General features: G+C 39.9%; 1 protein-coding gene across 2 annotated transcripts in view; it reads right to left on the minus strand.

Moving 5' to 3' along the window:
• Positions 1-21,244, minus strand: part of ADGRA1 (adhesion G protein-coupled receptor A1) — a 437,455-nt gene that overhangs the window by 276,569 nt on the left and 139,642 nt on the right. The window contains exons 4-6 of one of the 2 annotated variants that reach the window (XM_048505435.1): positions 19,647-19,718; positions 8,830-8,901; positions 6,624-6,787 (exon numbers count right to left, since the gene is read on the minus strand). In XM_048505435.1, coding sequence (XP_048361392.1) covers positions 6,624-6,787; positions 8,830-8,901; positions 19,647-19,718 — 308 coding nt within the window. The remainder of the gene's footprint in view (positions 1-6,623; positions 6,788-8,829; positions 8,902-19,646; positions 19,719-21,244) is intronic. The other variant, XM_048505436.1, reaches the window with a different exon arrangement.

The following is a 21,244-nucleotide window of genomic DNA, read 5'->3' on the forward strand; positions in this document are numbered from 1 at the left end:
CAGGATGGGGGGGGGGGGGGGTGTGAGGGTGTTGTTTTTAAGGTAAAGGGATCAAATTTGCAGTGCAGCTGCAAGGGACTCTCCTTAAAAGAACTACCAAGTTTTGCAAAGATTGGGTCAAGGGGTCCAATTTGTATCAGCTCAATTCTCTGGTCTAAAACAGCTTATTGCATTGTCAGAGGGCCCAGTTTAATGGAGAATAGATGGGGGTCCGTTAAATTGGACCATCTGACTCAATCTATACCACACCAGAGCAAAGACTTCCCAAAACAGTGCAACCAAACTTTTAGACCAGAGAATCGAGCTGAGACTATTTTTTCCAACCATTTTTGCAATGGCAAGCCTGCAAATATTTCTGATATGGCATAATAAACCCCCCAAAAGCAAAACATGTCAGTTTTTTCAGCTCCATTGAAATGGTGCCCTTTATTTTTCAGCTGAAAAAATGCTGAAACTTTTTTCGACATATCTGAAGGTAAACCCCTAGTATTGGATTTTTAAAAATTCTCTCATACACATGATCTTCCCCTAAACACATATAAGCATATATATGAAATGCAGGATTTTGGCACTCTGTATCAGCATTTGCAGCAAGGATATGGGGTTACCTGCCATTTGGCACATGTTTGGTTGAGGAACTGACTGTTCAATGGATTGTTCGTTAGGTCTATAGTTTGAATGTATCTGACTGCATGTACATAACTGTGTGCTGCTTCCTCACAGGCATTGTCCCTCACTACTCCAACTGGAAGCAGTCACACCTCCATCTTAATGCCCCACATTCTGGGTTGAGACTTATTTCTTTGGTGCATGTATATGGCTTAACTGTGTATCCATTAAAAATTGTTGAGGTATCTGGATCCAGAGCAATTCATACGTGCATGTTATTGCATTACCTCATGGGAGTTCATTTCCTGCCCTGCCTCTTTCTCACACTTCCATTAAAAACTTCTTTCTAAAATTTCAATACTTCTAAGAGAGATGCACTTTGGACTTGACTCAATGCAGGATTCCTGGCATGTGGCACCCGCACTGCCAAAGAAAAGGGAAAGTAACTAAGCTACCCTGATAGGGATATAGCTACATGAAGAGGGAATACATTGTGAGTAATCCACTCTTGAAAAGTAGGTCACTTTAAGGACCTATTCTGGGGAAATAAGTGTCATTTTCCTAATCAAAAAGACTGAGTTGGCCAGCTGTAAATGCATGGAACTCGAAGTAAGAAGCAACACTTATCTATGAAAGCATTAAACTTATCTATGAAGGTATGATTGATTCATGACCCATAACACAAGTGGCTCGTGCAAAACTGCAGAACTGCTCAGTTTGGTACTCAAAGTGAACATCAAACATCAACACCAAGAATCTGACAAGGTGATCCAAGGCAAATTCAGATGGCGGTTTGTTCATGACAAAGCTCCCAGCATCTCCATTTGGTGCACTCTTGGAGAACTGCATTTACCCAAGCATCCAACTTATTGCAAGGTAAATACATATGCAAATCTGTTGTGAAAAAGCACATCCCAGCCAGGGATGAGACCAAATTTCACAATCTTTTAGATTCATGTTCAAATATCCTAGTTCGATTGTAATTTTCCTTTGTGAGAAATGATTGTGAGAAATTGTTTTCTATCTATCACATGAATTCCTGCCACATGTATGTATCTCATATGGTTCACTGCTGCCCACCTGAGGATAAACATCTGGACAGGTTAAAGCTTCAGCTGCTGTTTTATTTACTTTTTTGGGTTTTCATGAGGGAATTGAGAAGATATAGTAGTTGGAGACTGCAGTATCTCTGGGTAATCATGGATCAGTCACTCTCAGGCAAAGCTACCTCACAGATTTGTAGCACAAATAAAATGGATTGGGTGGTATTGGTCAATTCCCCACAGGCAAATTATCCCATGATACTCATGGCAAAAATCATGGTTTGTGCAAGCACTCCCCATGGCTCAAGTGCCGAACGCAGCTTCATCCCGGTTCTGGCGCGCGCTGTCCCCCTTACCACACATTTTTCAGAAATGAGTGGGATGTGGACCCAAAACCCATGGAGGCTTATGACACCCTACGCAGAGAAACTGGACAAAATAGTATGGAACTGATGGCATGGACAAGAGTATTTAAGTACTGGACCCAAATTCATTTTGAGCCCAGACCCAATAGTTTTATACATCAACTCTTATCAGAATCTACATCTGTGAAATGGTTGGCTGACATAGATAAGAAACTTAACAACATGGGCTTAACAGCTGACCAGTTCCAAACTATGTCTGCCATCAGAATTCATAATGAAATTAAATCTGTTTTAGTTGAATGAGAGAAACTGAGAATGTTGCAGGAGGGGGGGAAAAGCTGCTCCCTACAGGCCTTGGGAATTGTCCGATCAGATTACTGTGCCAACTATCTGTACATTCTGTGCAATCCCAAACAACACAGAGTGTACACTTTGGCTCGTTTTAATGCTCTACCTAATGCTATGACTCTTGGCAGGTATAATAACACTCCATATGAGAACAGGTTATGTCAATGTAACATGGCCGTTGCTGAAACGGTTCAACATGTACTATTGGAATGTCCAATATACGAGTCGTTACGCTCCATGTACATCTGTCCATTGGTAGAGAGCTCAAACGCTGTCAGGTTACCATCTGTGATGAACTTTCTACTCAACGGGTCCTGTGATCTTGTATGTGAGAATGTTGCAAGTTTTTTGAGGCACTATTTGGTCAGGCGCAATCATTGCCTACATAGTAGTAATGGTTAAATTAATTTATATGTGCGGTTTACAAGGCGTGGTTGTGAATGTTCAACATTGTTTTAATGTATTTAATGTTTTAATGTATTTTAATGTTTTAATATCTCAGTTAGTAGATAAATGCCCCTTTTCTACTAACTCTGTAATTTATAATGCCAATAAAGGCTTTGGAATTGGAATTGGAATTTTTCAGAAACCTGCATGGGAGTGCAGCTTTTTGAAAAACACGCACCAAAGCCAGTTCAGTGAGGAGATTCAGAGGACAGAGTTGGCTTAATTTTCCCACCCTAGGGAGTGACGTGGAGCCTTCCAGCCAATCAGAGAGCAGTGGGCTGTGCGCAAAGCACGCGCAGCCTTTTTGTTGTTGTTGAGTGCTGGCTGTGGCTACAAAGAAATGCTTCTGTAAAGAGGGGAACAGCAAACACGCACATGTGCATAGCAACGACTGGTTTAGAATGATGAAGTGCGCATCTATGAAGCTGTGCGTGAAAACAAACTGAGCGCAGAGTATAGTCAATCAGAAGAAAGCTGCTCAGAGGCAGGGAAATTCTGCCTACGAATCTATGTAGTGACTTAGGTGTGCACAAAAAAAATTTTTTTTTTAAAAAGTTCGCACCCCAACACAACACACCAGCCAATCAGGATGAGGAAGAAAAGATCCACTGAGCAGATTCACTGAGTTCATGGGGAGTGTTGCATTGCTTGAAACTGCGATAGACTTCGAGGTCCTCATTAGACGCACGCTGCAGTGGGGAGGGAGAAACCATGATAAAAAGGTGCTGTATCTTTTTGGAACTGGGGTGTATCCGGCTTAATTTTTCAGTGGGGAATTTATTATTATTATTATTATTATTATTATTATTATTATTATTATTATTATTATTATTATTATTATTATTATTATTATCCGACTTAACAAACCGCTTCCCCCCAAAGGGCTCAGAATTCACCATTGTATATTGCCCTCAGCTCCTGGAGGGAAAGTGGGATTAAAATTAACAACTAAATAAATAAAAATAATTCATTTTTTATAAATGTAATTATGGTTTCATAATAAATAAAAAAAACCTTAAGAACATTTTCAAATGATCTGAAATACTGAGAATGGGATGGCATAGCCAAATTTTACTTGAACTTTTTTGTTGGATTCAAGTCCTTGCTGCTTATTTTAAAAATTGAACTGTACATCTCTCTTAGCAGAAAACTCAATAAAATTAAATCTGTTGAGGAGAGATGCCATTATCATACCCCTTCTTTTGGCTCCATCTTCAGAATAGGACTCTGGAAACCGTATAAACCATCCCTTGTGGAATGAAATGAAAATTATTGCCAGAAAGCCTTAATCTGACATAGAGCTTACAAATAAATCACATTCCATTTGTGTTTTGTCATATATTTATGTTAATAAGTATTTTATATGTGCATGTTCAGTTCAACAATTCTTTCCTTATTAACTGGGCAGCAAACAGAGAAAGAGTATGAATCAACATTAGGCAAAGATTACATTGTAACAAGTCTGTAAAGAAAAAAACAATTAAAGATGTTTATTCTCCCCACATCTGGTGCAGAGAAATATGTTTAACAGCATGGTCTGAAAATGTATCTCAACGCCTCAATGTGCAAGAAAGTGTTATGAAAATTCTATTCCACAGCATCATGTCACTTTACCTCCTAATTGCAAAGCAATAAATCATAGGAAGATTTGATGAGATAAAATAAATATATCAGTAAAATGAAACATTAGATTGCCTCATCTCAAGCAGCTAAAACCTATGGAAGGTTATTAATATAAAAACTTCTCATTAAAGTTAGATGAATGTTGTTTTATTTAAACAGAACAAGTAATGGAATATTGGCATGATACATCTTTGTAAGGAAAATACATTTTGTTGTTCCATGATGAGCATAACAGGTGTGTCTTGCCTCAAGGTGAAGGGCAGATTAATGTCTGGAATGCAGACATATGAGGCCCACGAGACCCTCACCCACAGGGACCCTCGTTTTCTTCATGGAATGATTCCCCTTCTGAAAGCCTGAGTGTAGGGTCAGAAATGATTAAAGGATCCTGAATTAAAATGATATAAAAAGGCAATAATCATGCCAAAGGAGGAAAGAAATGTAGGGCAGCTCCTCTGTCAATCATATGCATAAACTCACTGTAAGAGGGAATCAATCAAGAACAATTTCCTCCAAGGACACTAGAGCTCCCTTCCAGATAATCTGATCCTAACCAATGACCCAGATTTTCAAAAAAAATGTGATGAGTCAACCCGATCAATTTCTTCCCAATCTAAACAAGACAGGAAGATTCCAGCATTTCTGCAACCTTTGCAAATACCCATAGATGCGCGCGCACGCACGCGCGCGGGCACACACACACACACACACATACCTTTTTGCAAGCTTAAGTTTAAAAATTCAATTAAAATTTCACCTGAAAGTATAAGTAAAGCTAATCCTACAAAGGCTGGAGAGATGACAAGCAGAAAAATATAACCTGACATTTATTTCATGGCATCAATAATGTAACCTAATGAAAATAAAATGTTTACCTGAGCAAGAGAGTAAAATAAGAGATGCCTCTGTTATATTACATTCAAATGTATGAGAAAGTTATTTCAGAGGCAGGTAAGGGCAATCACAATTCCATAATTTCATTCTGTACATGAAAGGCATTTTAAATCTTATTTCATGTTTTTTAAAGTTGCACTTGCTTAAACCTCAGCACTGTTCTGTATATATTTGTCGCCTTACACCTGTTCCACAGCTACATACACTAGCAAGAAAGTTCCGCTCAGTTCAGAATCTCAATTACATTCAAACAAAATAAAAGCTTAAAGATTACGATATATCGACAATCAAGATCCATAAGAACAAAAGCAATTAAATGCTAAACCTTTTTTTAAAAAAAAAAACTGCCCAGGTCAACAACAGATTGTTAGAGACTCCCTTTAAAATGTCTGCTAAAACAATTTCTCCCCACAGACCTTTTGAAAGAATGACACAAATGGCGCCCGGTGGTCTCCAATCCAGTACACAGGTAGAGTGACAGAAAATGCATGGAAAATGGCAGCACATGTCCACACACCCTTAATGGTGGCTATGCAAAGCATAACTGGTGCCCAGGTTCATAAATGCAGCAAAGGCAGGTTCTTCAGACAGCCACGTTCCATCTCATGGATACTTTTTTGGCAAGTTCTCTCAGAAAACTCTTTAAAAGATACCCATTTTCATTAATTTCTCTGTCAGCTTGTAAACTAGGCTGTATCTTATCAAGATGCCATGTAAACATCCCTCAGAATTTCATCTGTTTGCCATCCAAGTCATGGACTCTAATTACAGCTCAGACAGAGCTGTGCAAATAATCAAAAGGATGATTTTTAATGTCCCATGAATCTATCAGCAAGCCCAGGGAAGCTTCCATTTTGGAAGAGAGGATGCTGTGCAGTCCCTGAGCATGTATGACTCCCTTTTGCATACTTTGTATTCTACCAGATCTCTGGGAATTTCCCACTGTTCCCAAGAACTTTTTTAAAAATCATACTTGGGGCTATTGCACAGCTCTCTGAGCTGTGATTTTGGTCTATGAATTATACACAAAATTAGACTACGACCGGCACCATGTTTGTGAACCTGAACCGTGTTTTACAGATGCTTGTCAAGTTCATTTTCCAGTCTGAGATGGAGAGGTAAAATCCTTGCGGAAATGACACTTGATTCATTATTCAGCTGAGCATTACAAGCTCAGCAAATTTGTATTCCAAAAAGGGTAATTTCAAAATTCAACAGCAATATTGCTCACACCAGACACCACTTTAACCTTCACCATATATATATATAGTTATTTTTAAAGGGTACAACTCACCACATGTTAGCTGATTTTCCTTCAGGTTCCGAAATACAGCTCCTTGTAAACTTTTGGGATATGCACAAACTGTTTCTTCTGAGATCCGAACTGAGGCATTTCTGGCCCAGTGTAAGACCCATCTGAGATTACAATCACAGATCAGTGAATCGGTGTAGAAATGTCTAAAAGTCAAAGCCAGGAGAAACAAATAAACATGGAAGCACATTTTTTCCTTTGAAATTATTGTATATAACACTAGATTTGCAGCAGACCAAACATCAGCTATCAAGTCACCCGTTTTACCTTTATTCTGAGTGGCTTCAGACAGTGATGACATACATGCACACAATCTCTTTAGACAGTTCACAGACAGAGTATATCTCATTTTGGTGTTTGGTGTGTAACATCCTGTTTTCTATAGATACACCAATTTACTTCCTACTTAATGGGTGTACATTCAACCTGTAACTAATGTTTGAAACAAGGAAGGGATTTTTCTCCAAACTCCATAAGCTTGATAACTACAATAACAATTTTGCCACTTATGGCTGTCCTAAGGGAAATCTACCCATCTGCTCCTAAGCTGCAATTCTATCATTATGAACAGTGGTGGGATCCAAAAATTTTAATAACAAGTTCCGATGGTGGTGGGATTCAAACAGTGGCACCGCCGCACACACGCACCTCCAGTCCCTATGGGAAGGGAGGTTGCTTTAGTAACCCCTTCTCGGCACTCAGAAAAAATTAGTAACCACTTCTACAGAAGTGGTGAGAACTGGTTGGATCCCACCTCTGATTATGATGTATTTGAAACCCAAGTTATTGTAACTATTCTATTAACCCCTTCATTTGTATACTTACAGAATAAAATAAGAATAGTATGTTTATTTCCTTACATTTATATCTCAGATTTCTTCTACGACACTGAAAACTGTACAAATACAGTTTTCCAGGTGGTTTCCTATTCCTGCTGATCAGACAATCTTAGAAAGACTATTGTATCATATGCTTTCACACCATTCCCGGGTACAATGATCAGGGAGAGATACATAATCATATTTAGTTATGTTAAGCCGTGCAGAGCACTGACATGTAATGCATGTCAAAATTTAAACATCCAATCATGACCAAATATAATTTTCAGAATCTACTAAGCTATAGTTGATGATTACTCTAAACATAGGGATTCTGAAGTTGCACTTTAGGTGAAAAAAGGTGAATGTGAACTCTGAGCCTTCCTGAATGAAGAATGTTTGATACACAGTTCTATCATTTCACTGAACAAGGACCAGAGGTGTAGCTCCAAGGGGGGAGGGGGATGCGGATGCACCAGACGCATGCCCAGTGTTGGGATTCAAATAATTTAACAACCGGTTCTGGTGATGGGATTCAAATAATTTAACACCTGGTTGTTAACAAGCGCCATTTTAACAACTGGTTCTGCCAAAGTGGTGCGAACCTGCTGAATCCCACCACTGCGGACACCCCTATGGGGGCGTGGTGGGGGCTTTCCGAGGCAGGATGGGGCACCAGTGCACCAGGCGCTTTCCCCCCTTGCTACGCCTCTGGCAGGGACCATATTCAGTCTCCAATTCAATGCAGACAATAAAAATAGAGACCCCACAAAATTTAACTTCCATATGTATGTAAATTTGGAAACACTATTTGCCCTCTAAAAAACTCTAGTTAATTTTTCATACGTCTTTTTATTGTTTAATAAAAACTCCCTTATTTGCCAACAAGAGGAATATTTAAATGTTTTAAATCTAGTACGTGCATTTAATCTAAGAATGGCTGTAATGAATATCTAAGAGGTTTTATGTAACTGCTGTAAGGAATTAATTTGTTTGTCCTCTGCTTCCATTCACCCCTTCATAAAATGTAAGGGAAATTAACTGTAAAGCTTCAGTGTTTTTACAGTCAACTTCAAATTGGGGAAAAAAAACCACAACTCTTTATAAAGCTATTACTGTGGCCTTTATCATTCTGACTCCAGCACAATTGCTTAATATTCTAGAGATCTGAAATTAGTCCAAGCTACAGAAAGTAATTAGTGTATGTTTTATGCAAACTCAACCAGGGAAGTAATATTATTTCCAGACCCTATTAATTATAGTAAGAACATGCAATACCAAAAACTCTGGATAATGATGGATAAACAGTATTGCATTTATGTGTGGAAATGGTACCAAATTGGGCATTAACTTGATGAAGCTGTACTTACAAGGCTTTCAAAGCTAAGAGCTCAGAAAAAAGTCCATTCATGAGACTTGAAAAAATGTTCCCTGATAAATTCCTGAGGGGGAGAAAAAATATTACTTAAAAAACAGCAAAAATGTTTTGAATCATATTACATAACAGCAAAAATGTTTCAAATCATATTACATTTTTATCAGTGGTATGAAAAGTACAAACATGCATCTCTCATTTTCTTTGCAAAAGCTAAAAATAATAGACAGAACCGTATACAAACATGGTTAAAAAATCTGTTTTCATCTTGACTCCAATGTACAGAAATAGTAGTCAGTGCCATATTGTCAGAAAGATATCATTAACACAGTGCAGCACTATGCATGCAAATGGAGCATTGTGTACCCAATAGATGCCTTTTTCTTCTAGAAAACAACTGGAGGAAACTCACAGATAATAGAGAGTTGGCGTCACACACACACACATAATCAAAGGACTGTATCTACATCAGTTCGGTTCATTTCAGTCATTAGACCAGAGGCCATTCAAAAGCAGAGCAAAACTAAGGACAGCCCTGCTGGATCAGCCCAGAAATCCAACAGTGTCTTTGTTTCATACAGCAGTCAGTCAGTCACTCTGGAGGCTCAAGCAGGTCAAGTCCTTACCTTGATATTGTCTTTCAGCAGTGGGTTTCAGAGGTTTACACTCTCTGAATGTGAATGTTCCCTCTACTCACACCAAGTAACTATGGAGCTATCTATCAGGAATATGTCCAAGCCCCTTTTGAAGTCATCTATGTTCATCGCCATTACTAACCCTAGTCTCAGGGAATCTGGCAATTTATCTACTCATTGAATAAGAAGTATTTCCATTTGTCTGTCCGGTATCTATTGATCATAATTGGGAGTGCCTCCAAGTTCTAGTATTATAGGATAGGAAGAAAAGGCTCCATTTGTCCACTTTCTCCATCTTTTCACCACTGGATTCCTTTTATGAAGGTGATTTTCAGTGAATTCCAGTATTGCTACAACAGAGTCAAGTTTGTAAAAAAAAATAGTTTTACTATAGCAGAAGCACCACATGATAATGAGTAAAATTGACACCACACATTATTGTCCAGATTGTATAGTTCCATGACAGCCTCTTTGTCTTCAGAGTACAGGCATAAGGACTTCCCATGTGATACGGAAAATGACTTAAAAATGGGATCCACCTGGCACAGTGTGGGAAATTGGGCACTTAAAAACTCTCCCAGGGAACTCATTGCTTTCTTCTTGCTGTAAGGTAAATGAATGAGGCAACATGAGAAGTAAAAGAATGGATTCCCCCAGGTCTGTCAGAGGTCCTATGTCTTCTGGCGAATTTCAGCAGCACATGAAAAAGCAGAAACCAAGAAATGAGGAGATAAAATTTTTTCGAAGGTCAAGAAATGAGGAGATAAAATGTTTTCGAAGGTCAACTAAAACCCCTTCAAAACTCATCCTCTGTATATTGAAAAGGTACAAAGACCTAGTTTTGCAGGCATTATTCTTTTGTTGTTGTTCTTTCTTTCATATACAAGAGTATAACTACACTCGTCAAAAACAAAGAGAAGAAAAAGGACCCTCCCCAAATCTGCTTTCTGCATGCTGAAAACGACAACCAAAACAATGGGCTAATTTTTGAGGAACTATTATCTTTGTAATTTCTATAATAATTCATGAATGTGGTTTTTTTTCTGAGATCATTGAATGTTAAGCTTCCAGAAACCATCTCTTTACATACTTAGGAGGAAAGATGCACTGTATTGACTGCTGCACAATAATGTACAGTGTAGATTCAGGTTTAAACCAAAGTTCAATCACAGAAGAGGAAAAGAATAGACCAAAAATGCAGTTCCAAATTTAATATTCTTAGGTGGTCAGTTCCCCAGCTCAAGTTAGTCGAATCCCAGGGCCAAGTAATGCATGATTAGGCCGCAATGAACCCTCAATATTTATTTATATTTTATCCCACTCTATACCCAGAGGTCTCAGGTCAGAGTACAACATAAGACTCATAAAAGGCATAAAATCCAATACAACCTAAGAACATATAACAATGAAAACTATTTAAAAATTCATTATATTACTAGAGCAATAGGATGGAGGAAACCATCGTTTCAGCCAAAGGCCAGTGGAAATAGGTTACTCTTTATCAATTTCCTGAATGCATATAAAGGAGATACTTGATGCACCTCAGGGGAAAGACAGTTCTAGTCTCAGGGCCATCACTGACAAAGCCCTATCTCAAGTCTCCACCTTTTTTACCACTGAAGGTGGTGCTACTACCAGAATGCTTCATCTGCTGATCTTAGGTCACAGGAAGGTCAATATGGAAGAAGAAATTCATTTAGATGTTTGGAACCCAAGTAATTTAGGCAGTGGCAAAGCCACAAGGGGGAAAGGGGGTGCGTCGTGCACCGGGCGCACGCCTGAGGGTGCAAAAATCACCTCAGGCCCCTCCCCCTTTCCCCCACGATGCCCCCCATGTACCCCCGCGGCGCCACCACCCCCTTTCCCACACTCACCTTAGTTCCTTTTTCAGAACTTTTTCAGGCTTCAAAAGGCCTTGTTCTCAGTAAAAATGGCCTGAGGAACTACAGTTCCCAGGAAACCTTGGGGCTCACAAGGTCTCCTGGGAAGTATAGTTCCCTTCAGGCCTTTTTTTTACTGAGAACAAGGCCTTTTGAAGCCTGAAAAAGTTCTGAAAAAGGAACTAAGGTGAGTGTGGGAAGGGGGGCGCCGTGGGGGGCGCCATGGGGGGATGCTTCAGGGTGGCGGGCGGGCGCCGCGGGGGGGCATGGGGGCTGAAAATGTGGAATGTGCACCGGGCGCAATTTGGCCCAGCTATGCCTCTGCATTTAGGGCTTTATAAATCAAAGATTTATTGAATCAGGCTCGGTAGCAAATTGGCAGCCAGAATAGCGTGTTGTGTGACTAGCCAGCAGTACCTGTTAGCAGTACCTTGCTGCTGTGTTCTGCACTAGCTGCAGCTTCCAAATCATCTTCAATGGCAGCCTTATGTAAAGCGCATTACAATAGTCTAAGCTGGAAGTTACCACAGCATGGATTACTATAGCCAGAGCGTCTCTTTCCAGAAGAGGTCATATTAGCAAAACAGCAAGAATTGGGAACAGGTACTCCTGGCCACTGCCTCCAACTGAGCTTCAAACATCATAGCAGTGTCCAAGAGCACCCCAAATTTCACACCTGCCCCTTAAAGGGCAATACAGCCCAGTCAAGTACAGGATATGTCCCCACTTCACAGATTTGAGACCCACCTCAGTTTTGTCTGGAATCAGCCTCAATTTATTGGTCCTCATTCAGCCCATTGCTGCCACCAACATCTGTCAAGAAAATTGACTGCCTCCCCTGATTCTGATGATACAGAGAGATAGAGCTGAGTGTCATCAGCATACTGATGCTACCTTACTCCAAATCTCCTGATAACCTCTCCCAGCAGGTTCATATCAATGTTAAAAAGCACAGAAATATAATTATAATTATCCTATCAAAGATGCAATTCTCTGTCATGTGGACTACACTGGATTTGGGATCTAAAAAAGTATACATATTTTCAATTTCTACTCGAGTGGATTTATTATTCAATTTTCTTGTATCGTGTTTGTTGCTGGCAGTGAAGAGAGCAATTAGCTACCCCAATGACATTTACATAGAAGTGGTTATACGATACTGTACAGCTAACTGCTGATGTTTATTCAGTAGTTTAATCACACAACTGAATAAAGTTTAAATATGCTAATGTACTGCTTAATTCAGATCTGAACGTTTATAAAAACATAAGCTATTGATTCCATTAGATCTAACAAAGTGGACCTAGATATATTATTAAAGTGAACACTACATCTCCAGTATCACCAGACATTTTGAACACAGTATGCCTAGGATATGTATGAGTTACTGAAAGGCCCATTACACTCTCAATCTGCATAACTCATCCTTAGAACAAGCAACATGGCCCACTGAGAGATAAGGAGAATGTGCTGCTTTAAAATGTGCCATTTGTATCCATGTGTAGAGCATGAGCAGTTCACCAAACATAAATATGGCCAAGGGATAAATAAGCAAGTCATGAAATGTCAGTCCAGTATATTAGTCAGGCATATTTTTAGCTATCAGCCACTGTCAGCCACATCTGTCATATGATGTGAATCATTCCAGTAATCTTCCATGGTAATAATAATCATATGCAAGTATTGAACTGAAACCAGGAAATAGACACACACACACACACACACACACACACACACACACACACACACACACACACAGACAGACAGACAGACAGATAGATAGATAGATAGATACATACATACATACATACATACATACATACATACATACATACATACATACATAGAGAGAGAGAGAGAGAGAGAGAGAGAGAGAGAGAGAGAGAGATTATAAACAATTGTGTGTAATAACTTAAAGAAAAGCAGGTTCCAGTTCTGAAAAAGTATGAGACATGAAGATTCTCGTAACAAAATATCTTACCCAACTGAAAAGAAAAGCAGATAATAAAGAAAAACTATGTACAGCATCAGTCAAGGATGACTGAGCCCAAACTGTTGCAGATATGAGGTATTCAGAAAGAATCAGAGCCTGAGCAAAGTATTTTAACCAGCTGAACGCAACAAACTGCAGAGCAGCCTCAAATATTTTTATCTTCACAGTGACCTCATTAAATCCTAGGGTTTGTGATAAAATTTCTATCTGCTGACATCAATCTTATACCTCCCTATCAGGCGTCAAATCTTCAACCCCATCTGCCTGTCTGATACATGTTTGGATAACACTTCACAATTTCAGTCTCAGTATATCCAAATTATCTTTCCTTTCACACCTTGCTTTCTTTGATCACTCTTCATATCTATATCACCTTTCACTGGGCATGCACACTTGGCTTTCTCTTTGATTTCTCCCTCTCCTCTTCTCCACAGATTGACTGCATGCCATTATTTTGCTTTTCTCTTTAAAATCACTGCAAAACCTGCCCTTTCTTCTCCAACTTTCAGCTAACCCTCTGGTTCATGAATTATTATCTCTTGTCTTCTTGACTACTGAAACTTCTGCAGTACTTATCACCAGCCACTTTTGGACAACTCTGTATGATTCTGTTGGCCTATCTAAAAAAAAAAAACACCCAAATCACAAAACTTGAAAACTGCTAAAAAAAAGAGTTCAAATTATGAAGAATAACAGCTGCTATGCCTCTCTGAGAAAGCTAACACTTGGGACACCCAATTAAATTGATGGGAAATAGATTCAGGCCCGGGGTTTGGGCGGGGGGAGGATTTATTCAGTCAATTTAACCTATAGAAATTTCAGCCTTAGGATGTGGTGATGGCCACTAGTATAGATGGCTTTTACAATGGGATTAGACTAATTCATAGATCAACCATAGCAAAGCAAATCATCAGTCTTTATTCATACAGTCATAGATCAGTACAAATCACAGCAAAAATTTGGCAGCATATATATAATTATATCAACCATGGATATTAGCCATAATGGGTAAATGTAATACAAATATCTCAGATCACCAGGAACACAAGTAGACCCTGCTGGTAAGACTAGTGGCCCATCTAGTCCAACATATTATTTCCCACAGTGGTGAACCAGAAGAAGAGGTGTTGGTTTTATACTCCACTTTTCTCTACTTTAAGGAGCCCTAAAAAGGCTTACAAAGTCCTTCCCTTCCTCTTCCCACAATAGACACCTTGTGAGGTAGGTGGGGCTAAAAGAGATTTAAGAGAGCTGTGACTGGCCCAAGGTCACTCAGCAGGCTTCATGTGGAGGAGAGGAGCATCAAACCCTGTTCTCCAAATTAGAGTTCACTGCTCTTAACCACAATACAGCACTTGCTCTCAGAGGAAGAGGGGTTCTGTATTTTGCTTGTAATCCTTTCAAAGACATCTGGTTGGCCGCTATTGGAAACAGAATGCTGGACTACACTGACCACTGGTCTCATATAGTAGGCCTCTTAAGTTGTTCTTAATCTTCTCTGACTTTTCCCTGTATGCCAGCTCTTCTCTATCAACATTTAAAAAAATAAAACCATTCAATCTTCCTGTGTACACCATGTGATGCCTCTCATCAAATCAGTTTGCATGCTTCCCCTCCCCTTCTGTGTTTAAAAAGGAAGTGAAGCTTCTTCATTACATCTCAAATGATATTAAACTACAATTGCAAATAGATCTTTCAGCTTAGTGACAAACATTGGAACATATCCTAGACATGTGCTTTCCAATTCATAAAAATTTTCTTTTCTTCATTGAACATTGCTTCCATATTCACTATATTTTGTTTTGTGTTAACAATGCTATTTTTACACTTGTGTTGCATGTTTTGATTATTAAACCATTCCATTATTTCCGGTTACCCATTAAATGTTTTCCTAAGGAAGGAGGACACATCCTTCAGTTGAAAGCAAATGGAGTGCATTAAACTGATAGCTCTACACCTTTCCTAAATGGCTTTCAGGATCATAGACTTTGCCACCATTGCCCAGGCCTTTACTGGCTGTGTGGTCAGAACAGATGTGTCCCTAGATATTAGTCAGTGAGAATGTGGCCTGCTTTCAAATGTGAGCCAGCACTGCCAGGCTATGCTTGGAAACTGGCAGAAGGTTTAGGGGACACAAAGAAGAATGTGCTGTTATGTCCAGTGGTGGGACTGAAATAATTTAACAACCGGTTCCGGTGGTAGGATTCAAATAATTTAGAAACTAATTGTATACAAGCACCATTTTAACAACCAGTTCTGCCGAAGTGGTGCAAACCTGCTGAATCCCACCACTGGTTATGTCCAGAGGTGGGATGTAGCCTATTCGCACCTATTCGGTAGAACCGGTTGTTAAAATTTTCTCAGTTCGGAGAACCAGTTGTAAATGATTAACTCCACTAGGGAAAAGGTGGTAATCTCTGTCCCTGGGTACAACAAATCTTGTCAAGTGGGGGATGCAAAATCTTCCCTCACGGCCCCCCAGCCCCATGGCACCCCACCCCCTTACCTTCATTTCAGAGCGAGATAGGAATTGTAAGACAATCCCTAACTTAAGTTTCTTTTCTGCATTCGATAGCTTTTGCTCTTAACAAAAATGGCTACAGTAATAGCCAAGTAAAACCCTAAATAGCTTCCACCCATAACAAAAATGGCTGCAGTAATGGCGACGAGATAGGTCTGAAAATTGTGGAGGTAGGCTGCGCCCCCTATGCGAATGGCTCCCTGGGGATGGCATTTTTGCCGTCCCCAGGGCGCCATAATCCGCCCGTGCGGAAAGGGCCCAGGTTTCTCTTTCAGTAACAAGGATGTATTTCATTTTTTAAAACTAATTTACTAATTTAGCAGAAACAGAACTGAGAGCAAACAGGACTGAAGACTGCATGAACACAAAGCAAACAATTTATCAACTTAAATTAGTGCCAAACAATGCACTGACTACTTCATTAAAATTGATCAGGCCGTGTTAGTATCTACGGAAGCAACCTAGTGAGAAGATTATTGTTTTTTCTGATCAGTTAATATCTCTCCAAATTATCCATTAATATTAGAAGCTGCTTTTACTTGCGCTATCATTTTTATCCACTTTTCTAAACAGTTTAGATTAGAAATGTGCACATTATCTATTCTTCTTAGTTAATGTGCGCCATAGGTAACAGTTAACTTTTAAAATTATAGATTTAATCAAATGTCTGTGGATTTTGTGGGAAATTACTGAGAAACTGTAAAGGGTCTCTTAAATATAGACTATTACTAATTTAAAGATCCGTTTCAGTTAATTATGCATATATGTATTTTTTATTATTTTGTCTTATGAAAAATAATACATTTTCAAGAAAAAAGAAATGTACACATTATCTGTTGCTGAATGCATGCAACAGATATTTTCCATCAAAGCACTGTTTGAAGCATATAAATGACACATACTAGGTAAAATAGGTAAAATAGAAGTAAAAATTCTAGGTAAATTCTAGGTAAATTAGGTAAAATAGAATTCTAGGTAAAATAGAAGTAAAAATAATTCAATTTAAGGTGCATAGTGTTCAGCCATACCTTGCTGAATAAAAGACCAACTATTTTAAATCAATGTTCAGACTCATGAATTTTGAAATTAACCCTTTTGCACTTCAATGAATACGCTGTACCTTCCTTAAATATTCTGGACTTAAACATAATCAAATAGTTCAATAACAGATGATACCCAATTGATTTGTTAATAGTGGTAATTAACTATTAATGATTACTAGTAGTAACCATTTGTTTTGTTTTCAGTAAAAATATACTTCTAAGGACAAGAGGTAGAATATAATAGAATCTAATATTCAATTTGTATTTTCTGTACAGAGGGTATCACACAGTGCAACCTACATACCAAATAGCAATGTCCAGTATACATGTTCAAAGTAATTGTGAATACCCAGGATTTCTCTTTATCTTGATTATACATCATTAAAATCTTTCTTATTTCAGAATTGTTGCATTTTTTTCTTAGAAATGCTGGGGATGTCTACGCTATGTTTGCTGACATTCTCTTCAATATCAGTATTTTCAACAAGCTAAATTAATGAGAGAGAGAGAGAGAGAGAGAGAGAGAGAGAATAATCTCAAAAAGAACTGAGTCCTTAGCCCAGAGGATTCAGAAAGATGTAATTCTGTTCAGGCTTCCACTGAGAGAGACTTACCCCTGTCAAAACTGATGTGGTTTCACTATAATTTGATGCCCCTTTACATTATTGGTTTCTGGGTTTTTTACTCAATTATCTTCTTCATCTTTGCCCACTCACCCTCACAGTCATATAGTATAATTGGCTGTCACATGGTTTTGTTCACAGTTATCTTTCAGTTCACCATTACTGATAAAATCTATGTCAGATTAATGGGTCCTAACCAAATAAAGTTGAAGACAACAATAAAGAACAAACGTGGTACCATCAGTGGTGGGATTCTAAAACTTCAACCACCAGTTCTCCTCCGCCCCGCCACCTACTTACCTGGCTCCACCCACTTACCTGGCCAGCTGCAGATCGAGTCGTGCCACTGGCCCAGAGGTGTGTGGCCCAATCGGCAGCCAGCTGGCCCCTTACATGGGAGCCTGGCAGGTCGCAGATTGGACACCATGGCCCGATCTGCAGCCAGCGGCCAGTGCTAGGCCAGCAGTGTGGCTTTTGAGGGACATATGTTGGAGCGCTTGCAGGCCACCCCAACAGGCCACGTGCCTCTGGGCCAGCAGTGCAGCCCGATCTCTGGCCAGCCTGGGGCGGTGGGATTCTTCTGCTGAACTGGTGAGAACCGGCTGAATCCCACCTCTGGGTACCATGAAACAGCAGTTAAATGTAAATGTGTGCTTGCACAGGATCATTACTCAGACATGGGATGATGTCACAACACAATGTTTCCTGGGCAGAATATGTTTATGGGGTGGTTTGCCATTTTACCAAGTAGACAATATTTACATTGTGGCTTGCCATTAACATCCTCGTTTACCCTTGACAACTCAGCAAGCTGGGTACTTATTTTACCAACCTAGGAAGGATGGAAGGCTAAGCCAACTCAACCTTGAACTGGCTATCTGAAACTGACTTCCAGGGGCCCAGGGCAACAGCCTGGGAACAGTACCTAGGGCAAGCCTTGGAACCCTCCCCCCACCGCTGTGCCCTGCCCCCACTGGGCAGGGTGCAGTTGAAGGCTGGTGAGCAGGGCTTGCCCCCCCCATTCACAATCTCCACATGGAGACTGCAAACAAGGCAAGCTGACCTCCATGTGGATGGGGGCAGAGCGAGCTGGCCCAGTTTACAATCTTAGTGGAGATTGTGAACTGGGCCAGCTGGCTTGCCCAATGCCCAACCTCCACATGAAGGGAGGAGCAGCAGAGGCCCACAAACTGAAGCCTGCAGGATGGGAGTTGGATCCAAGTTGGGTCCCATGATCCAAGCCATGCTCAGACTGAAACTATCTGTTCTGGAGTCTCTAGCTTTATACTGTTGGCTGCACCCCCCTCCAAGTTCCATCTCTGGTTGGATGGAGCTTGGGGATAGAATCAACAGCATAAAGCTAGAGAGATCAAGAGCAGCTAGCTTCAGTCTGAGCTTGGCTGAGGCCAGACTTGGATCTAGTTCTAAGCTGCAGGCTTAACCGGGAATGGTCTTAACCAGGCTCAAACGGGCTCTTGTTGCTCACATCTCCACGAGGAGATTGGTTGTGGCACACCCAACCTCCACGTGGATATCAGGGCCAGCCAGGTTCGCTCCCGCCCACAGTTTCCACATGGTGAGCCCTGCTTGCTGGCCTTCAAATGTGCTCCCGAACAGGAAGTTTCTGACCAGGGTGCAGTTTGGGGGAGTGTCCACAAAATGCACTCCCCAGAAGTGGCACCTGAGGCTTGAGACCCCCACCCCACCCTCCCCAGATATGCTACTGCTAACTTCCATTGGGATTGAACTCAGGTCATGAGCCGAACTTTTGATTGCAGTACTGCAGCTTACCACTCTGTCACATGACTTGTTTGAAACAGCAGTTACTAAAAAAAATTTAAAAGTGACAAAGTATGTAAAGGCTGAAAATGAAAGCTACTTTTCAACATAAAGCACACATGAAACCAAATAAATAATCTGAAAGCCCCAAATTCTGAGCAACTCCACACAAGTTTTTTTTTCAGTTGATCTGTGCTGTAAAAACAGAGAAATGTTTTGTGTTATGAACTATTTTTGCATTATACTGTGAAATTTATGATTGCTGTAAACCAGAACAAATGTTTGGGTTTTCCTAACTAAAACCAGTTAGGTGTGCTTTTAATAGAAGCCATACTCACAATTTGTGAAGATTTTTAAGGCCTACAAATATGTCAGGTGTTAAGCAACCAATTCTATTATTAGAAAGATCCCTGAAAGAAGAAAGGGAATGGGGAGAAACAGCATTAGTTATAGTGGAAAGTAAACGGCATTGTCATAGAAAAGCCTTTAGAACTGCATAAGAAGTAAAACATATATTAAAAACCATTTAAAACATTTTACAGCTTAGATAGTCATCCAGCATTAAGCAATCTTTTCTAGACAAGAATTGTGTTATCAATTAGTCATATGCAATAGTCCCTCTAATCATGCCCTAGTGCTGTGTAGAACTTCCCAGATGCTGAGTGGAACTGAGTTGCCTAAGAAAGTTCCCCCGGCTAGGTGGCCCCTTAACTGCACAGCACCAATACAGAGACCATTGGTCATATGTAAAGAGGTGTCAAAAGTATATATAACACAGAAACGATTCATATAGATCTCTCTGTTGCATTTAACATACTTACATTCTGATAGCTTTTTTAAAAAACCCATAAAAATCATCCCAGAGTTTTTTAGCATTTAAAAAGACATAACACACATAATGGGCACTGTTGGATCAAATAATGGAGACTATTACATAACTCCCGTTTTACCTCTTTGTGTGATCACATTTGGATGCTGAAATGGGCAGCTCTTCTCTTGCAATTAAGACATATACTTTGATTCTAGTTTAGTCAGCAAAGATGGCTGGTAATAATAAGTGCCAGGCTAGGTTTACAAACCTCCAAGTAGATATCTCCAGAAATACCATTTATCTCCAAACTGCCAAAATTTGCTCTCCTGAGGAAAAATTGGCTGCTTTGAAGAGTACAGTCTCTGGCCCTGTATCCTAGTGAGGTGCCTCCCCTGCCCAAACTCTGCTTTCCCCAGGCTCCATTCCCAAATGTCCTGGAATTCCCAATCCAGAGTTGGAAATCCTAGACCAGGCTGGACAGAAGACAGATTGCCTCAAGATTTGTGTTGTGCTTAAGTCTGATGAGACCCCTGTCAACCCATGACATTGTTTACAAGAAATTGTCACTTATCAACATTACTCTCTCATTTCCTCAAGGCAGTTGACTGTTCTGAATGATCAGTTATTTCAATTGCAGGCATTAAATTGGAGGTTAAGTGGTCCTCAAAATTCCACCCCTGCAGTTTCCATCATCCTTTTATTCATTGTTAGTTCTCTGACATGACGTGGAATGGAACAGTACAGTCCAAACTTGTCAGTTCTTGGAAGCTAAGCAGGGTCAGCACTTGGATGAGAGACCACCAAGGAAGACTTTGCAGAGGAAGGCAATAGAAAACCACCTCTGCTTAATCACTTGCCTCTGAAACCCTATGGGAATACCACAAGTTGGTTGCAACTTGACAGGACTTTATATAGACCAAGTTTCCTCACTGCTACTGCCTCGGTGACATTATACTTTCCAAACAGAACTTTTTACTTGAATTGTGTGATGTCCAGAATGACATTATAACACTATGTAAGAAATCAGATTTAGTTACTAACAGCAGCATAAAACCAAGTCAGAGCTACCGCTGTCCTTCCTGCATTAGTACTTCACTTGTTCCAAAAGGATAATGGTTTTTGGTG

The sequence above is a fragment of the Sphaerodactylus townsendi genome, linkage group LG08, assembly GCF_021028975.2.
Source record: "Sphaerodactylus townsendi isolate TG3544 linkage group LG08, MPM_Stown_v2.3, whole genome shotgun sequence".
In the NCBI taxonomy this organism is placed as follows: Eukaryota; Metazoa; Chordata; class Lepidosauria; order Squamata; family Sphaerodactylidae; genus Sphaerodactylus; species Sphaerodactylus townsendi.